At 37.2% G+C, this 18254-nt stretch overlaps 1 protein-coding gene across 1 annotated transcript in view; it reads right to left on the bottom strand.

The window, feature by feature from the left end:
- Positions 1-365: 365 nt before the first annotated feature.
- LOC130577103 (low-density lipoprotein receptor-related protein 1B-like) overlaps positions 366-18254 on the bottom strand; it is a gene marked incomplete at its 3' end in the record, with an annotated part of 422888 nt that continues 404999 nt past the window's right edge. Inside the window, exons 17-23 of the mRNA XM_057372230.1 lie at positions 16073-16198; positions 14169-14285; positions 10686-10766; positions 9621-9788; positions 7736-7918; positions 2089-2289; positions 366-611 (exon numbers count right to left, since the gene is read on the bottom strand). Coding sequence (XP_057228213.1) covers positions 366-611; positions 2089-2289; positions 7736-7918; positions 9621-9788; positions 10686-10766; positions 14169-14285; positions 16073-16198 — 1122 coding nt within the window. The remainder of the gene's footprint in view (positions 612-2088; positions 2290-7735; positions 7919-9620; positions 9789-10685; positions 10767-14168; positions 14286-16072; positions 16199-18254) is intronic.

Genomic DNA, 18254 nt, shown 5'->3' with positions numbered 1-18254 from the left:
ATTGATCCATTTCTTAAAAATGCATAGTAAATCCCCCATAAAGAATATATGTGTATATGTACATATATCCCGTGCATATTAACTATACATGAAAAACTGTATAAAACTTCAAACAATTTCAGAATTATACTGTATTAACATTCCTGGAAACATCTGGTGTTAACATTCTCASGTCAGCAACAACTTAATATTTCAATACCTCTTTGTACATCAAGAATAGGGACAGTTTTAATGAGCCCTCAGGCCCACACTTGGATAACCCCAGCCTGTATTTCTTACCCAGAAAAGTGAAATAAGCTCTCAGTAAGTGGCCATAACAGCAATTAAAGTCCTGAATATTGAATTTGCACTGAATTTCAGCTTACCAGTACTGACACAACTTTCTCCATCCTTGCTGAGCTTCCAGCCTTCGTAACATGAGCACTTGACAGTATTTTTGTGCTGTTCACAGACTTGGCTGCACTTCAGGTGCTTGGTACAGTAATCCATAACCTCACAAGTTTTGTTGTCTGCAGTAAGATTGAATCCTGCAGGGCAGGAGCACACAATTCTTCCTCCAGGAACCACAGAACACTGATGGCTACATCCACCATTGTTAAGTGAACATTCGTCTGAAAGAACACGGAATRAAAATAATTAAGGGCTGCAAGGGCCATCAGTTATGTCCCATACACTTAAAGCYAACTGCAACACCTAAAAAGGCCTCCAAGACATGCAAACAAGATTTTATATTTCTAAAMCAGATTTCTGTATTTATTTTTAAAATTATCTGATGTGCAACCATTCATCTGGTAGCTTTACTTCAACATTTCGAGATTTTAGCATCACCCATGTCCAAGTGGTGATCCCCAGAAGCCACAGTTGGGATTGTCACTGTTTAATATTTTTATCAGTGGCATGGACAGTGATAAAACCCTTAGCAAGTTTGAGATGAGAGTTGTGGGGATTCAGGAAAGAAAAGATGCCCTCCAGGGAGACCTTGACAGGCTTGAAAGGTGGGGCCTGTGCAAACCTCTTGGAGTTCAACAAGGCCAAGTAAAAGGATCTGCACTGAATCAGGGCAATCCCAAACACAAATAAAGGCTGGGAAAAAAAATATATTGAGAGAAATCCTGAGAAGGAGGAGGTGGATGAAAAGCACAACATGAGCTGGAAATGTGAGCTTGCAACACAGAAAGCTAAATGTGTCCTGGGCTACACCAAATTAAGCTGGAACCCAAAGGAAGGAGATTTTCCCCTCTGTTCTTGTGTGACCCCACCTGGAGGGCTGCATCCAGCTCTGGGGTCTGCAGCATGGGGAGGATGGGATCTTTTGGAGTAAGAGCAGAGAAAGCCACAAAAATGCTCTGAGGGCTGGAGCACCTCTGCTCTGGAAAGAGGCTGAGAACTTGGGGAACTTCAGCCTGGAGAAGGAAAGAGTCCAGGCACACCTCTGAGTCCTTTCCCAGGCCTAAAGGGGCTCCAGGACAGTGGGGAGGGACTTGGGACAAGGAATGGAAGGACAGGACACAGGGAGTGGCTTCACACTGACAGAGGATAGATTAGATTTGATATTGGGAATAATTTTTTGGCTCTCAGGTTAATGAGGCACTGGCACAGGGTGCCCAGAGAAGCTGTGGCTGCCCCTGGATCCCTGGAAGTGCCCAAGGCCAGGCTGGACAGAGCTTGGAACACCCTAGGACAGCAGAATATTTCCCTGCCCATGGAATGGGGGTGGAATGGGATGACCTTTAAGGTGCCTTCCAACCCAAACCATTCCATGGTATGAACCCAAGCTTTTGTAGTTGGAGAGAACTGCAAATGAGCTTAAAGCCTTTCCTACACACCAGTGCCCTTTATATGGTTCACCTCCAGGAATATTTCAAGGGGTTGGAAAATGAGGTTCCCTAAGGAACTAGGTTGTCCCTTATTTGAGGAAAACTAATCCTTCAAGCATAAACYCAGTATGATTTTATCAAAACAAAAACCCTCACAAAGGCCACAGYGATAAAATTTCAGCGCAAATAACACGTGAGCCTTTGTTTTAAAAGGAATTATTGCAACAGGCAGCACCATGAGCAATCAGAAAAGGGTGTCTAAAAGAAGTACCACAAAGATCGCCTTCATCAGATCCATCAGGACAATCTCTTCTCCCATTGCAGAGCTTCTCAGGCTGTAGGCAGATGGAGGTATCATTAGCACAAGGGTATTTTGGTGGTCCACACAAATAGCCCTCGCAATTATCCTCATCAGACTGATCCTCACAATCAATATCGCCATCACATAGCCACGCTTTGCTAATGCATCTCCCTTGGGGAAAAGAGACAATAAACACAGCAAATCAGACTGGAAGCAAACTTTAGGAGGAAAAAAAATAACCTTGAAAACAATATACAGATTTTTTTTCTTTTTTTTTTTCTTTTTTTTTTTTTAAATTATTATTTTAATAGTACTTTCCTCTTTGATGAGCAGAAGGAAACCATGTTGCACTTACACTCTGAAGCATCATCCACAGCACTGTTGGCAATCTAATTTTCCAAACAACACCAATCCTACTCATTTCTGTGCTGAACAAAACTGCATACAGGCAGGACACACTCTCATAATCTGTTAAATGTACCAAATAATACTAAAAAAAAAATAATGACTTTTAATTTCTGCTTTTCTTCATCCCTCTTCCTTTATCTTCTACCCCAAAAAGCCCTCCATAGGACCAATGTTTCAATGTATGACCTCTAACTAGCATGGGTTGAAAAGCAATAATCTTTATAGGAAGTTTAAACAACCTATTCCTCAATGATGTCAGATAAATTATCAGCTTTTAGGCAAAATAACTACAGCAGATGAAATTTCTTACATGATTTCAGTTTTGTCAAATCAGCATTCACTTCAGTTCTCAAAAAGGGAGGAAAAAAAACTCGTGCTGACCATCAACATTTAGAGATGCACGACAGCCTCTTGATTAAAAAAGGGATTTTAATCTTTAAAAAAACGAAGACATTTTAAACTAAAATCAGCAAAGCCCGGGATTTTAATGAAAAGAGCCGAGATTGTGAATGCTGAGACCTACAGGTGTTTGTGTGCTCCTGTCCCAACMTATATTTCAACTCAGAGACACAAATTTGCTACCAACTGACAGGAGGGGTTGGTTATAAATTCTGATAACACCGAGACTGAACAGAAATGTCATTTACTTTATTTTCCAATTAATAGAGAGGGAACAGACAGAACCATRGGTTATGAAGCTGATCTAGAAGAAGGTTTGGTTTCTTTGCCCATAAATTAATTATGCAGAGAAAATCAATTTAAATCGGAAAGAAGATCCTGAGAATTACATTGATAGAAGTTCTGGTGGGTGCCCAGGCACTGACTGACAATGTGCTCATTCCAAAGTTCAAACCTGCTCAGCATGAACTGACATGACTTTCTGCCCTCCTTTCCCTGTTCATACAATATCAGATTTCAATCTTCTTTGAAAGTATTTGTTGGAGATTAGTTTAATGCATTTGGTTTGACATTTCAGTTTCCTTTTGATGCAAAAAATGCTGATGTCCTCACAGAAAGTCAATGGGATAAAACACAGTGAAACAAGAACACTGAAAAAAAATATGATTCTTCAGCACTCACAAGGCAAATGTGAGACTATTTTAACTTTTGGTGAAGAAATGTAAGAGGTAAAACTTCAAGATCATTCTACATTGAGTGTCAGTTTAAACAACAGAACATCATTTTACCAGTGCAAAATCAGCTTGACCACAAACAATAAGGTGTGCCAATTAGAATGAAAAAAAACTCCACCCTTTTCTTCAGCAGCCCAAGTCCCAAATATCCCATACTCAAAAGACACAATTACACAGACACAAGGAAACAAAATTGTAGGCATGCTAKGTATGCAGTTTATCATTACATGCAATCACAAGTGTTTCAAAAGAGTCCCTGTTCTTTCTTATCTTGAACGATCGTTGATTTTATGTATTATTACAGCACAGCAGTAGAATTCAAGCTAATGGAAAATACCAACATCAACCAAACCAACCATAACCCAAAGTAAATTGAAGTTGCTTCCAGTAGAGCTCCTAATCTGTTATTTTAATCTTTTATGCATTCAAATGTTTACAGAGAAAATCAGTTTCCCTGCCTTTCTTGTACTTTAGTGAAGATATGTTTTRTAATGAAAGATTCATCTTTCATTATGATAGATGTGACATGTTCTTAAGTAGAATATACTTTCAAGGAATTAATCTCTGCCAAGGTTCTAAAGAGATGGACTTAATGAAATATTATGACTGTCCTGAAATCATTACTTTAAATTCACTGAAATATTTTTCCTTTATTGCCCCTTAGTGAAACTCACACTTCTGGTTTCCAGGAACCTTTTTAGTAAAACTCCATCATAAATTAATTGCCTCAACAGAAATGTCTGCCCTTTTCCAAAGCTCTTTCGTGCAGCACAGTGCAACAGAAGATCTGAGCAACAAGTATGTGGGAAAGCCTGGTCCAAATGCTCTTCTGATGTCTTTTTATTTCCTACAAATATTATCAAGTACAACAGAATTAACTATTTATATACCCATTCAGTCTTTTTCAAGGTACTGAACCCAGGAGGTTTTTTTTTTTTTTTTTTTCCTGACTGATTACATATTCAATCATAGGAAAACTACTTTGGTGGAGCATTAATTGCACTGTTTCCACTTACAGCTAATTCTTATTGACTAAAGCTGTAATGTAATGCCTTCCTAACCCATAGAATGGATTCAAGCTCATTCCCATCAACATTACAGAACAYTCCAATCTGACACCTTTAACAAAATGTTGTGATGGCCAATGATCTCACTTGTCCTGTAGAACACACCTGGGACTCAGACTGAATCACATTGTTTCAACAATGTGGTAATTTCTCGTATTCAAAGCTTTTAGTAGAAAGGAGATATTTATAAATGACTCCTGCATGAGACAGGAGAAAGAAAAATGGGTCTAAAGAAGAGAGCTGTTACCACAGAAAACTGATACCATGAACTAAGGACAAAACTACCAATTTGCTCATCATGTACCTGGGAAACCTTTCCTTCCCAGCCTTGCTCAGCACCAGCTTCCTTCCACTTGTCACACTCCTACATCTGGACAAGGAAAATCTGACAATCCCCATCCAGACAATACCAGTGCTGCTGTTGTTATGTTCTTCCAGTATCACTGTGATGAGCCCCCATTGACTGGATTTCCTCTACATACATCCTTACTTTCCATTCCAAAGAAATACTACTTCTATCCTCATACTTCCCCCCCGCCCCCCATATATTATTAAATGTAAGGAAAAAAAAAAAGTATAATAGTACACAGAGTAGCATCAAAAATGGTACAAAACCATTAACTGCTGCTTGAAAAAAAGAACAGTAAGCATGACAAATAAACAGATGTACYGCTTACTAAACATGGCTCTTTTGCATTTGTCTTCACAGAAGTACTTTATTATGATCATTAGAGTAATTAGATGACATTTTAAGTGAGATTGCACAGATTCTGCTGTTGGTGTAGCACCGCTAACTGAAAAGTAGGGAGATGGAATAAAGAGAATGAATTTATGTAGGACATAAAACTGAGCTGAAGTACATGCCTGTAATRATTTTGGGAGAACAGAATCACAATTTAAAATGGAAAATTGGATCTTAGTACAATTAAAATTAGTCTAGTCTAGTTTAAAAGAAGCCTAATCTAACTTAAAAACAGAAAAATAATTGGCTAGAAGCAGCCCAGGAGTAGTCAACCTCAATCAGATAATCACTGCTTCTCACATGCTTCTGCTGTGCAACTTCTAGTACATTTTTCATCACAYATCATTACAAACAAACACAAGATGTTTTGAAAAAAAATTACAAAAGCAATTCTGAAATCTGGTTGCTCAAGTACCCTGAAGCATTTTGGCTGACTTTGGATACTGCAGCTCAAGAACTGCCCAGTTCCAGTGAGACCAACAAAAATACTAAAGGTGTAAAACCATGAACAATGGATGATATGCAAGAGGAGAAATAAAAGTATTTGTTTATTCAACAAAAAAATATTTTTAGGGAGACATATGGCAGAAGTAATTCAATATCCAAAATAATTATATGACTTGTTTGGAATAGAATGTTCAGCTACTAGAGGTAAATAACAAAATGCCATCTATGTAAGTTAAAGAATACCCTCTGTCATATGTTCTTAACTGAATATTGGAAAAGGAGCTGGATATGATGGATTCTTGAGATCACCATCCCTCTAAGCAGGAAAATGCCTTTTGGCTGAATGCTGACAAATTCTGGTTTTGTAGCTCGGCACTCACGCCCATGGCAATGTCACACATTAACCAAAGTCACAAAAGCCACAATGAGGAAAGACCCTGCAGCTGCTATTTACTGACATAAAATGAAAAAAAAAAATAAGCAAAAAATGGGCAGAACTATCTCACTGTTACTATTCTCACCAGCTGCCATTTCCCTCCCAAAGTACTGGCTGTTTCAGCTCACTCCAGTCTCATGTTCCTACACAGAACCATCACATTCTGTATCAGATGTCACCACCAGCCAACCTCTAAGGGGAGAATTAACCAATACCCCCTGATCTGAAMAACTGTAATACATCTGGAAGCCAGACAGCATTATTTCTTCAGAATCATGCACAGAGAAAAAAATCCATTTCTTCTGAAATGTTCCAATGACTATTTCTCATAAACCCTTTGTTACTCCTTTGTCCAAAYCACATGGAACAAACTGAAAACAAAGCTAAACAAAAATATGCCTTTTCTGTTTTCTCCTACGTGAATTACCAACATGCCTCCTCCAGAACCACATTGCTCCTTCCAGGACTGATGGAAAGAAAATTACGACAGAAAAACGCATTATGGCTGTCATAACTGGTTGCTCAAGTGGTGTCTCCACACAACAAATAAGCACGATTGCATTTTCCTCCAAATCAAAGCCATAAACCATTGAATTTAGCAAATATTTGATCTTTTTTTTTTTTTCTTTGTTGTTGTTATTGTTGTTGTATTTCTATCTGGCAACCAGAGAAATCACCTTTCATCCTGAGACAGTGCCCTCCTTACACACGACTGCAAACACAGGGAAGTCAATAATGAGGCAATGTAGTTTACACTGTGGACTTTGGAACAGGATTCTAGCTCTCTGTTGAACARACAGCTCATCCAGGCAATTATCCTAAAATTAACTCCTTGCTATTTCCTGTTATTATGGCAGCTGTATTTCACCTTTGCAAAATATCCTCATATAATGATTGCCACAATTTTTTCACACCTTTTAGTAAAGCAGATTTAGAGGAAAAATATGATTTTAAACCTTCTCAAAGATTGTATTTTTCTTCCAATACTACACTTCAAATTTCCAGTGCTGCATTTCTAATTCTTGGAAGTATTCAAGGAGCTTTATAGCGTTTTATTCAACTCACTTCTAGGGCCCAAAATGGAAMACAGAAGAAAACCCCTGAACTTTAGAGTACTARTAGATGCTATACTTAAGTATTKGGTGTGATGTACTACTGTAGAGAGYGGTTTTGGCTTTAAGTAATCTCAAAACTCATCCATTTTCTATTGTAAATCAGAAAAGAGGGCATGAAAATCAATATTATTTCCTATTAGGAATACCATAAGTAACCTCACCTCAAAAGTAATAAACATCAAAAGCATTATTGAAAGAGGAGATCTGTGATCAAACAATACAAAGAGACACAGAGTAAGTGAGAGGAAAATGCATTTGCAAGAACRTACCTGTGCTCTTGCAGGAGAACTTTGTTTTCTCATCACACACTCKCAGAGTTCCATTACAGCCTTTCTCATCACTCCCATCTTCACAGTCCTTTTCCCCATCACAGCGCCACAACTCAGGAACGCAGTTCCCATCAGGACTGCACTGAAATTCTCTCCCGCTGCACCTTCCAGGAGAGGGAGTTTCTTAGAAAAATAAGAATTACATTGAAGAATTTGCTGATGTGAGGTTGTTTTCCATTCTAAATCTACACCGACTTAAAATCCTCTTCCTAACCAAAATCAGAGTCTCCAAGTCTAACATTCAAAATGCCCTATTCCATCCTACAACTCATCACTCCAACACAAGCTTCAAATTCTTCCTTCTCCTGCTCAGTTCCTTCACTCTCCCCTTCACCACAAGCTCACAGCCAACACCATTTTTTATTTCTTTTTTTTTTCCCACATCTGTCAGACAGGACTGAGTTTGGAGCTGTAAGGAGGACTAAGGCTGGTGAAGATTTCCTGRTGCTCTGTAAGCCCTGTGTATAATACTCAAGCTGCTTTCTCTCCTCCTCCCTTCTCATTCTCTCCTTTTACCCAGCAAGGTCCATCTCCTAATTCACAATTTGAAAGGTCTCACCTGTGCTCTAACAAGGCCCCCACAGCTGCCTGGTTTTAGCAGTCACAGCCCTGGCAGAGCAGCTGTGGCTGCTCCAAATTCCACTGCAAGGAGCTCACGCAGAACAGCCCTGGAATCAGTGCTGACTGYTTCAAAGAATAATTACCATGTGATTTTAATTATTCATCACATGCATAATTCTCTAAGCACTTTCTAGGTTATGGCTTTTTCAATTTTATTCTTGCTTTTCCCAGACTATTACCACTGTATTTCTATTATTTAATAACATAATAACAATAACAWGAACTTTAAAGTAATGACATACTTACACTTTCCTGCTTGTACCAAAAAACATTATTTGAACAAATTCTTATAGCACTGTTTATAAATATACACTTTATTTTATTTAATATTGCTTTGTTGGGTTTTTCCCTACATAATCTTCATTCTTATGTTCCATCATAAAAAGTTGGAGCAAGGATTTAMATTTCAAAACTGAAATGAACAGCGGTAAAAGTGGGTTGTTCAGTTCCAGATTAATAATTTTGATATACATAAATATTGTTTTTGTGAATACATAAAAAAATAAGGGCTTCACTTATGCTGGCATTCTGATAATTCAGTTATTTGTATGGTCTGAAGCTAGATTTAGAAGATAAACTTATGAAAAGGTATAAATAGCATTGTGTACAATTACTTTGTTGTGGAAAAAAATGAGAAAAATGTGAAAYATATTCCTTCATTCTGATTTTATTATTCTTTATCCTTTGCTACAGACATCCTTCCCTTCTCTCTCCACCCAAATAAATAAAATCAATGGGATTTAAATGGGACTGTAGCTTGTTAAAATGCTTTCATGTAAAAAAAGAAAGCAAAACCAAAAACTTGGGGTAGAGACTTGGATCACACAGAAATGAGAGTATTACTGTTCCACTGCATGAGAAAAAACAGAAAATATCAATACTTTAAAGAATGCTTCTTACTGTCTCTTCACCTSAACAGCACACATCTCTGTAATCAAACACCACATCTAGCATAATTCACTAAAATAAAACTATAAAACTTATCTCATTGTAATACCCATTGTTTTCAAATGCAATCCTCTTCCATGATACACTTCTCTTATCACATTGACATATTTCCCATTTTACCAAGGTAAAAGCATCTTCTCTTTTTCCACTGGCTGAAGGTCAGGTATTTATAACAAATTATTCTCTGTGTTTGTAAATATTATAACATGGGAAGGAAAAAAAAAAAAAAAAAAAACAAAAAAAACACGAATCTAACCTTCCTTGCTGCAGTTTGTTTTGGTTTCATCACTGAAATCTCCACAGTCATTGTCACCATCACACGCCCAGTGGCTGGGGATACATCTGCCATTGTGACACCGGAACTGATCAGCAGAGCACGAGTGAACGCAGCCCAGCTCGTCACTTCCATCGCCACAGTCGTCATCTGAAAATGTCAATATTTTAAAATATTTTAAATTATTTAAAAATATAAAGTATATAAATAAAAAATGTAAGGAGGGAAAAATATCTTAAAAAATACAAGAAGAAAATACGGTAAATAAAGGAGTATGTTCTCAGCCCACATGCATGTTGTACAATTATTTCTAATACAAGCAATACCTTAAAACTTATTTACCAACAGCATTCAACTCTGTCATTTTGGATAATTATTCAATCAGAGGCACCAGCAAGCGTGAGAAGGCTGTGGATTTTCCTAATTTCTTTAGCTGTGGGTTACTACAGAGACTTCCAAACACCGTGGGTTTACTTTATTCTCTGTGATAACCTAAGTTAGTTAGACCCAAAAAGCTTCATGTAAAACATGAAAACCTGATAATTTCCATCTGGTTCTGTAAAACCATGATAACCTGATAACTTTAATAGTATTAAAGTTTGTTTCCACGTGCTTACAATAGTGCAAAGTGGAGAAAGCACATAAATAATCGTGAACTGCAGTTTCTCATTACTCTAATGTTGTAGTCATTACACGAGTCTTAAGGCAATTCCTGTAATTTRATCGTGGTAATCGAGGGAGGAAGAAGATAAATATGTTAGGTACACTCTAAAGGGTCTCCATGCACAGAAATTCAGTCAGCAYACTGCGATAATTTTGGGAATTTTTCCATTTACAGCTACAAACTCCTGCAGGACAAATGAAATTATAGCAACACCAAATGCTTTGGACCAACMCAATGCTATTAGGAGTGGAGTGACATCACTCCCACACCACAAGCTCCAAAAGGAGATTCATTTTAACATTCAAATATGTGCTCTTTCAGCCAAATATTGTATATGTAATACCCATCAAATTAATTTCAGATGTAGAGGACTTGGTACTTGCCTGAATCACAGAGCCATTTGCTGCTAATGCATCTTCCATTTCTGCAGATAAATTGAGTGAGTGGCTCACATGTTGGGAATTCTGTGAAAGTGTTCAAAAAGAAATAAAAACTACTTAATGTACAATCCCTTCAGTAATGTTCTGCCACTTTCCTATATGCATAAATTACACAAGTGTGTTGTAGCAAACATTTGCACCTTCCAGGTACTTAATCAGGAGAGGGGAAAAAGGTGAGATGCCAAAAAGAAAATATAAAAAAAAAAAAAACCCAAAAAACTTTAAAAGGTTTAAAAAAGATAAATGAGAAATAAGCACAAGTAGGATCAGAAAAGCACCTAGCATCCTATCAGTGTCCAAAGAACGTGAAGGGAATTATTGCTAAAAAATACCAAACTGAGCTCCCTGGCTCCCAGTTGTGAAGAYAGAGGATCAAGTCTGTGATCATACAAGAAACTGTAGGTTATCTCTGACCCAGATGATCTTCTGCAGGYTTTTTTGATGGATTTAGTTTTCATTTGATTTTGATTTCTAACCAAACTCTTTATACAACTGCATTTAAATACAGGACATTTCTATTTAATCTGTAGGTACAAAAGAACCAAAAGACATTTACTCTTTATACTCTGACAAATGGAACATCACATGGGACCCTATACCTCTATTAGATACTTTTTTCCTATTTTCAATTCATACTGGAGTGGCCAGGATATACTGCCTTTGATTGCAGTAATCTCAGGATTAAGATTCCAGGTACTTAACCTGGAGAGGGGAAAAAGGTGAGACAACAAAGAGAAAAGATAAAAAAGGTTTTATGTGAAAATACTGCCCAAACCCTACCTTTCATCACCATGGGCCATGAAATTCATTATTCTGTGACAAATGGCATGGAACTTGTATTCCCATCACACCAGGGCTGGTTTTCCCTCTAACCATGTWAATATTTAAGATTAACTATGGCCTGATAACTGATACAAACTGTATTTTCCATGTGCTTATTTACCTAAGGGTTCTCCAGTTGCAGCAGCACTGCCAGTAAGAGCCAGGAAATGGAACACTATAAAATGGGAAGGTTAAGTACCAAGCTAAACAACAGCCAAGAAATAAAGTTACTCTACGCTGGCATAATAAAATCCAAAATTAAAATGTCAGCCTTTACAAGAAATTCCTCCAAGCATTCCAGTAAAGTAGTAGAAATCTGAGACAATATCATACACAAAGGATCATCTGCATTGAACACAGGTATTYGTTTTTATTATTATCTAATATGTTTCTGCATAGAGTAATTTAAATATAATCTGATTTTCTTCAGACTTCTTTTTCTTCTAAAATAAATAATGTAAGTAGGTGTGTGCATTTATTATTAATCTGCTAAACACTTTGGAAAATACTTCGGAGTTTTTCTAAACTTTTAAAACATGCTACAAAAATATAAAATTTTCTTAGGACCAAAAATGAAATCACCTTTTTTTGGTTTTATTTTTTTTCAGTTTTGGCCAAGAAAAAAACAAAAAAAAAAACCAAAAAAAAACCCCGCGAAAAAACAAAACAAAACTGTTTTCCTGGGGGGACACATCCCAGAGACAACAAAAATCTATTCTGAGAAAAATAATGGAAGTGTGCAACTGCAGTTGCTCCTAAACACAATATACGCCTCATGCGCTTCAAGAAAAGCTGAAAGCACTTTTAATTTCAGTTTTTCAAATATTTTTTTCCCCAAGTTTAACTCGTAGATTTAACATAATTCTCCTCTTTTCTATGCATGAATGCCTTCACTTTCTTCATGTTCATCTGTCTACCCAAGACCTGTACATGGGGACAGAAACCAATTAAAGTGAATTGTGATTACTCTCACCACCACCACCATCAGACACCTYGTGATTCCCAGCCCACCTCAGCCTTCCCAGGAATATTTTGGAATATCTCCAGTGTTACCCCAGCCTTCACTGTTATCCACAGATCCTGCTCACGTCCCAGAGGACACACAACACTTCCCCTTGCTGTCCCTATGGTCCTTTCCTATTTCACAGAMCAGAGATGCAGATCCTGCAGCTGATCCACCCCCAGCCCTGTCCTGACTGCCCTGAGGACAGAGAAACCAAGAAAGGTGATCCTTGAGCTCTCAGTGAAGTCTCTCCATGGTGTAGACAATCTCATTTCTTTCTGCTGTCCTCATGGATACAAGAATGTGAAATTGTTTCAGAGAAGGAAATAATTCCCACTAAACAGAGCAGGTAAATAAATGCCATTAGCATGCCCATCAGCCGTCAAATTATAAGGCAGGATGAAAAAAAAAGTATTTGACATATTTGCACAGCTACAATGCTTGAGGATAATGAAACAAGATTCCAAAACATGAAATACATGAAAARCTTGGCTAAACAGAAAAACAGCAAGTGAAATAAATCCTGATTAAAAGATCTGAARAATTATTCCAGATCAGMTGAGRGGMTACTGARCAGAGCTCATGGGAAGGACTYAGACAGGTTCCAGGAACATCTGTGAGSTGCTGATGTGACTGAGAACACGAGGGGCAGGCAGAGGAACTGKTCAGCACTGAGAGCCAATGCTGTGCCATTACACAGGGAGTTCAGACTTTAGGGATTGCAAACACAAATCCATTGGGATCACTCATCCCAACTCTGTACACAACTGAACTTACTTGATTTGAARCAAGGCAATTAGAAGTCTACCTTAATAATATTCTTATTTTTACTCATTTAATGACTATTTATACTTGCAAGTGCTCAATGCCAGTTTGCATGGAGCTCTGGTTTAGTGAAGATGGCCCTGCCCATGACAGGGGRTTGGAACAAAATGATCWTTAAGGTCCTTTCCAACCCAAACCATTCAGTGATTCTAGTTTGCAGTACATCATATTCCATGATTCTGCATTTGCAGACAGCTCATTCACCCTTCTGCTCTCAGACTCACAGCAGTTACCAGTGCCCTGCAAAACAAATGACTATTAAAATCCTTAATTGTTTGGAAGCAGCTGATTAGAGAGAGCACAGCCCTCTCTGCAGTATCTCAGSAAAGCAGCAGTCAGCACAGCTGCTGATACTCTCTCATGATAGAACCAAGGATTTTTGGTGTTTTTCCTGAAAAAATACAACATCAAATATCCTTCTGTTGAGGCTTGAAACAGGCTGATTTTATTGACATCTAGAATATGCTGAAGGGGCCCATGTGGAGAGGTATGTGGCAGAGATAAAGAATAATTTTTGAGGGTGACAGCATTTGATAATGGGCTGTAAATTAAAAAAAAGTGTTGATTGATCTGCATATTTGCTATTGTAGTTAAAAACTCATTAAACAGAAAATGCTGCATTTGCTTTGGATTTATTTATTAATCAAATAATTTCCATTTGCCGTTTCAGAAATACTATTATCAGTTCAGTTCGCATGAAAAGAGATCCTTACACGCTTTATTTTTCACAGAATAATTTCAATTTTTTTCCCACCAAAAATTAAAAATCCACTTACCACAGGATGCCATTTCATCGGTTCCATCTCCACAGTCATCCTCCCGGTCACACAACCACGACGTTGGGATGCACCGTCCATTCCCACAAGAAAATTGATTAACCTGACACGTTCTTGCTGTCAAGACAAAACACTCCACAAATACAAGGGAAATGGACTCGATCCGTTAGGTTTCTCGGTGTGTGTCTGATTTTAGAAGCTGCAGGGCTGGAGGGCACCTCCTGGCCTTCTGAACCTTTCCCCTGCTCTGACCAAACATCATTCACCTCCTTTGATTTCAGAGAAAATCGAGGTCGCCTGCAGGATTCTGTTTTACCTCTGTCATGTGGAAATCTTGGTGGTTTCTTCCTCATAAAAGCACCAGAGGTTTTGTGTGTAATTGTGAAAAACTAGGTGGTGAGAGGAGCATTAATGTGGGGTAAAACAGCACTAACGGCTGGAGTAAACAAAAATCATGGCATAAAAATGTTAGAATCTTAAAAAAATTGTATTCCATAACATGAAGATTGATCTTATGAAATCCCAGGAAAACGGGAATGAGCCTGTGTGTGATGTGCCTGCCCTCACTGCTCTTAGAATCCTTGTCTTTGCAAACATTAACTGCAATCATCCATTAAAGGAATCAATGCATGCCCTTCTCCTCAAGAAATAAGGGTCACTAAAAGAATTTGTGCYATGCARCTGCAGAAATTACTTYGAAAGCTGATGAATAGTAAAATGCWRCTARAAAGCTARCATAGAAAACTGTCATTACTTTTAATTTTAYTTAAAATGTGAACCCTTARCAATGCCAGTGAYAGCAACACAGATTTTGATTCCAWATTTAAGCTGGAATTTTACAGTTCACCTGGATGTTAGTCTACACTTTCAAAAAATGGCTGATAGGTCAAAAACCCCAGTAACTGAAAGAACACTTCTTCATTTGTTATTTTCAACTACCGTTTCCCTTTTTCTTCATAGAAGTAGCCCAAAGCACWAAAGAGGAATGTAAGTTTAAAATAATTCAAAGAAGTAATTTTTTAAACCTTAATACTATTTGCCACAGGAATAAATGGAAAAAAAAGAATACAAAATCCAGTCCATAGCCAACTGACACAGGGATTAAAAAAAAGGTCTTCAAATTAGACTGCCACTGTACAAGCAAACAGTTGGATATCAAAGAATATCAAGAGAATAAGACATGAGGGAATATTTCAATACAAAATGAGTGCTGTCTTTCACTGCTCTTCAGTTCAAAACAGTCATCAGGTTATTGAGGGCTGGTATTTGGTATATTGGAGATTTGTTTAGTGTAGTCTGACAACAAGTACTAAATATCACTTTCACACAAGCAAAGGACAGATTGGGAACTCTATGATTTACTACAGTGGAATCAGTAAACAATCTTCATCTTGCTATTTCCTTAAAACCCCAGAAATGAAAAAAAAAAAACAACCAAAAAAACCCCCAAAAAAACCAACAAAAAACAAACAAAAAACAAACTTCAAGGTACTGAATGGAAGCTGAATAACTAATTATGCATGAACTAAATCAGCATTAAATAAAATTTACTGGAGATATGGCACCCATCACAACACGTTAACAAACAAAATTCTAACTGCCAGAAAAGATTTGTCCCTCAAAGTTTGTACCTGAGCATTGCTTTGACAGTCAACCCATATGGAGAGATTAAGTGCTAAATTACATTGGAAAGCACAGTTGAGCACATGGATTAAGTAAAATATAATTTGTATTCCAGCCTCAGTGGCATCAAAATCTGAATTCACTTTAAATGTCAAAAATAACTAACTACCAGTAGCTAACTACCAGTAGCAGACTGGTTTGGTTCAGTTCAAATCAGTCCTGAACTATTTATGGAAATGGAAATTAGAGAACCTGTTTGCACAATCAAGTAAAATTTTTACCTGCACAAGTTTTATTTGATTCATCTTCATTATTACCACAGTCATTAGCTCCATCACAAAGCCACCTCTTGGGAATGCAGCGATTATTCTGGCACTTAAACTGATCATCAGGACAACTGTGATTGACTGTGGAGAAAAAAAGAGAGGATTTTTTTTTTGTTTTTTCCAAAGAAAATAATCTGAGAAAAACAGCTCTGAAAACTGTGAAAAGAACACAATAAATTGTATTCCCTGTTGATGCAGTTAGTGTGGTTATCCTGCATATATAACCACCAGGACACAAAAATTGTTCAAGAAACCAGTCAATTGCAAATATTGCAGCACTTCAACCATAAATTAAATCATAAATAGTCAAGATRCCAATATGGAGATCCTCTTCTGTGAAGTGATAAAAGGTAGAAGCATCATACAGTGTTGCTCTTTCCTTAAATAAACATGTCCTTGATCCCATTTTAGCAATGTGATGAGGTTTGCAAACTAAAGTGCATATAAACAAAGGAAAACACCGAAGGGAACAGATGCAAGCTGCAAAGTGTAGATCCAAAATATTATAGCACAGTGAGCAGGGATTTGGGCAGGTCATAAAATGCTYCTAAAATGATGCACATTACTGTCAATGGCCACATATAGATCTGCTGTTTACTTACCATGAAATTGTGGGTGTCACAAAGTGAAATATGCAACACGGTGTGAAAATAGCAAAAAAAAAAAAAAAAAAAATCTGGTACTCAGGAGTGAACAAGGTATCTCTCAAACATGTTTTTGCTGGCTACCAATTCTCATGGAAAGGATGAAGCTGCATGTACAGAAATTATGTAAATACTATTGGCCTGCTCTTGCAACTGGAGTAAGTGTTTATGTTCTTATTCTTTCATGCTAATAAAAACATCTGTTATTAGCTCATCTTGATCTAGGCAAGAACAGCAAACTGCACACATTTTGAAGTGCTGGGTTAAAATAATCTCCAGCTATTTTTCACCTACTCAGCCATCCACAGCCTCTTTTTTAAAACTTGAACATACATCTGGAAACAAAGGGTATTTAAAATGAAAGGATGTCTTGCAGGTTTATCCTTGACATTTCAGCAGCTTTTATCTTTGACCTTTCTGCCTATTCTCCCAATTGAAGATGACACAGAGCGGGGGTGATATCAATAGCACATGAACCCTCTGTGAGGGGTTCGTGTGAAGGGTGCAGAGWCACAGGAAGTAGAGATTAATTAATAATCTGAGCAGAAAGGTGTCCCAAACCTCATACTTCCGAAGCAGCCTAGTTTGAAATGTGACTGGAGAACAAAACTTGAAGCATACATGTAATAAAAATAAAAGTTAAAAACATTTTTTTTTTTTTTTAGTTTGCCCTTAATATTTGACATAGCTACTGCTTTAAATGGTAGTTAAATTTTTGCCCATATATATTTAGTTATACCTGTGTATTCTACTCATAATTGCAAATATTTCAAACTCATAAAGAACTATTGAAGTTACCATGGCAACTGCTGAGAAGAGATCAATGTTACCATACTGGCCACGTAAACTATAGATCACATACAGGTTTAAGACCTGTAAATGATTATGATTTCATTCATATCTGTGTAAATCCTCAGAGAATTACAAGCTTTGATCAATGAATTGCTTTTTCTTACACTAATTTAAAAGACAATCAAGTCAAATCTGCTGAAAGATTTTCCTTCTCACTGCCTTTATTAGTTGAGCTCCTTAATTTAAGTTTAARAAACCCTAGTATCAAAACAAAATGAGAGTAAGCACTGTAGTTCAGAACAAGAAAAAAATATTTTAAAAAAATATTGATTAAATCAGTGATGGCTATCAAAATGGAGCTATCAAAACACATAAATGCTGGTTAAAAAAAAAAAAAAAAAAAAAAAAAAAAAAAAAAAAAAAAAAAAAAAAAAAAAAACAACAACACAAAAAAGCAACACAACAAAGAAACCAACAAACAAACCCAAAATTGGCCATGTAACAGCCACAGGGAAAAAGGGCCTGGCATTACAAAGGATCACAAGATCCGTTTGTATCAGCAGCATCAGGCCTGTGTGAAGCAGGCAAGATTTACTCAAGGATGAATAAACAATCATCCTTCACAAACACATTCTCTCAGCTTAAGCAGCTTCACAAAAGCCTCAGCACAAATACATACATCCAATTTTGGACATCCAACC

Source organism: Malurus melanocephalus, unplaced genomic scaffold (genome assembly GCF_030028575.1).
Source record: "Malurus melanocephalus ecotype Western Australia unplaced genomic scaffold, MMel_1.1 scaffold_167, whole genome shotgun sequence".
In the NCBI taxonomy this organism is placed as follows: Eukaryota; Metazoa; Chordata; class Aves; order Passeriformes; family Maluridae; genus Malurus; species Malurus melanocephalus.
Note: the sequence above shows the minus strand (reverse complement) of the source record. Positions and strands in the feature narration are given on the sequence as shown.